Here is a 2,813-nt window from a genome sequence, read left to right on the forward strand (position 1 = left end):
AATTCCAGTGAAATATATTTATGTTTGTGGTTGTAATGTGACAAAATATGGAAAAGTTCAAGGGGTAYGAATACTTTTGCAAACCACTGTAACTAGTGACTGAACATAGCTGCATAATCAAGCTAAAGACACCCTAATAATTTAGATTCGGATTAGTTTATTTTTAAAGTGTCAATACTAATTTAAAAAAATCTTGTGGCACTTTTACAACAAGTCCAGATCATGAATCTGAATTAATTATAAACTGTCAGTTCAGTCCTGTTATAAAGCAATGCTGTCAGAATCAGTGKAAACCAATATGATAATAAGTAAAGAGTTATGTTTTTATGGAAGCCAGCAGACCGCATCAAAACAATCCCAAATCAGGAGGTGACAGTGGGAAGAAATGACCCCCTTTTAACAGGAAGAATCCTCCAGTAGAACCAGCAGGATCTGCCTCAACAGGCTATAAAAGAAGGGTGATAGTGTAATAGTCAAATAATCAAAATCTAATTTTGATGAAACTCTTAGAAAGTAACTATTGGATGTAAATAAATATYTGATTAACTTTCAGCTCAGTCAGTTTTACAGATATAAAGCTTAAATTTGGTGTGGTAGTAGCTGAGACTCAGCCCCATCAAAACTATAAGTGCAAATCACGTGAGAGCTTGGCATAAAACTTTGTGTTGATTTTCTCACTTTATTACCTAGAGCACATGTGTCAAACTCAAGGCCCGCGGGCTGGATGTGGTCCRCGGGTGACTCCCGTGTGGCCCGCSAGGGGGGTAATCCCCCTGGCAATACATACCATTTATTTTATCAAGATGCCTGCAACAGCTCTCATGTTTTCCCCTTAAAATTAGTCTAATAAAATGTTCTGTTGCAGTTTCCTGTGTTTTATTGGGTTGTAYGTTCCCAGAAGCCCTGCTGCTGTTGTAGAGAAATCTTATTTGATTACCTGCCTCTCAGTTCGGTTGACTCACTCCTCCTTGTTGTTGTTGGAGCCTTTTTTCCCGTCTCAGAGCCGCGGCAAACCTAATTTATCCTAAATTTGTTTCTCCTCGTAAACCGAGGCACATATTTATGTGTGAATCAAACAGGTGCCCTCGGTGCTAACGATCACATCTCGTTCAGCATCCTTTCAATCACGACACAGACTTTACTTAGGTTTTTTTTTTATATTGTCCCCAATCCTGCAAACAGAACTACAAACCTTCTGCTTATTACTGATGACTGACTGCTGTTCTCTGGGACAACGATCAGCCGACGCTCAGACAAATATTTTCCTTCCACTAAAGAATGCTCTCACATATCTCAACCAGGAGCTTCAAACCTTCTGGTGGTTTGAGGCCTGACYAGATAAAAATCAAAAAATGGGTGCAGGCTTTCCCCCCCGCCTCCTCCCTACTGTCAATTAAAATATCTGTGGCTGACATTTCTGAACAAACTGGTTTATTTAAGCAGCGTGGACAAACCTGTGGTTTTTAAAATGACTTTTCTCCACKATTCCTTTTGATTTCTATCAAACTCTCAGACAGATGACGGAGCAGCGAGTTCACATGCTGAACTCATTACAGTTCATCAGTCTCTGAGGGTCTCAGACATCACTTCTAGTTTATTTACATCTAACCTACTGTGCAGTGGGGGGTAGTAATACAGCTGAGAACAAAAATGARAAGCTGGGATTGGACATCTAAAGACAAAAACATGAAAGCAAAAATAAAAATATAAGGCAAAAGGTACTGTATTTGGGTTTAGTTTCATATAAAAAACAGCTATTTGTCTTTTCCTAGAAGAAACAATGACATAAATTCCAGGCAGCACAGTTAATGGAGTGTTCTTAATCACTTCCTGCCCAGCTGCTCTGGCCAGGACAGAGGCTACAGAAGATCAGATCATTTGGGTTAACTCGATTTGAAAACTGGAGGTCAGAAATCATATCATTGAATCATACGTGAGGTAACATGATCATAATGCTGTCGGGGAAAATACTGGATTCTAATCACTTCACAAAATTAAGAAAGAAAATGTTGATTATATGATATTTTCTATGCAATGATTAACCCAAAATGGGAAAATCAGACCATCATTAATCAGGATTGTCTGAATAATTACGTCCCTTTCAGATCTGACGATGTAATCAGAAGTAAATCAGGTTTGAAATCAAATTTCTTAATTTTTAATGTACAGTACGAGGACACATACTTGAGCGCTTGGCATGGACTGGACTCAGATCTGCAACACAAGCACAAACATGGAATGTTAAATAAAAAAAAGAGAAATAAAAACAACCCATTTGCTGAGTTATTTTTGTCTGTAAACACAAGAAGATTCTTTCGGAGCAACACAGCAAATATTTTAGACCCCATGGGAAACAAAGACGTTATGAATAACCGTATCTGAATAACGCACAGCTGAGTGTTGGAAGACACTGTGGTATAAAAATAGGAAGCACTTTTTAGAGGTTGTTGCACGGCTAAAAGGCCAGATGTTGTATATAAATCACACATGGCTGCACACTGTCAAAAAGAAAAAGCTTTGTAAATCATAAGAAACGCAAACTCTAGTGAACGTGTTTTAGTCTAGGTAGCACTCAGCACTTTAGGTGACAATAAAATAATAAAAAAGAGCTATAAATATGCAGATATAATTCCACCCCTGCTGAACTATCTGCAGCTGAGGTGGAGCTTCATGTTGTGAGAACCTCGTTTTATCTTCCTGTTCGATCTTGACCTGACAAAACGAAGGACTTTATGATGGCAGTAAAGACGCCCTCTGTACCTGTTTCTCTCTCTCACACACACACACACACACACACACACACACACACACAC

General features: G+C 38.7%; 1 protein-coding gene across 1 annotated transcript in view; it reads right to left on the reverse strand.

Annotated features, from left to right (window-relative positions):
- akap7 (A-kinase anchoring protein 7) overlaps positions 1-2,813 on the reverse strand; it is a gene marked incomplete at its 5' end in the record, with an annotated part of 59,717 nt that overhangs the window by 6,931 nt on the left and 49,973 nt on the right. Inside the window, 1 exon segment of the mRNA XM_014011910.1 lies at positions 2,185-2,214. Within this exon segment, the coding sequence (XP_013867364.1) occupies positions 2,185-2,214 (30 nt within the window).

Source organism: Austrofundulus limnaeus, unplaced genomic scaffold (assembly GCF_001266775.1).
Source record: "Austrofundulus limnaeus strain Quisiro unplaced genomic scaffold, Austrofundulus_limnaeus-1.0 Scaffold86, whole genome shotgun sequence".
Lineage (NCBI taxonomy): Eukaryota > Metazoa > Chordata > Actinopteri > Cyprinodontiformes > Rivulidae > Austrofundulus > Austrofundulus limnaeus.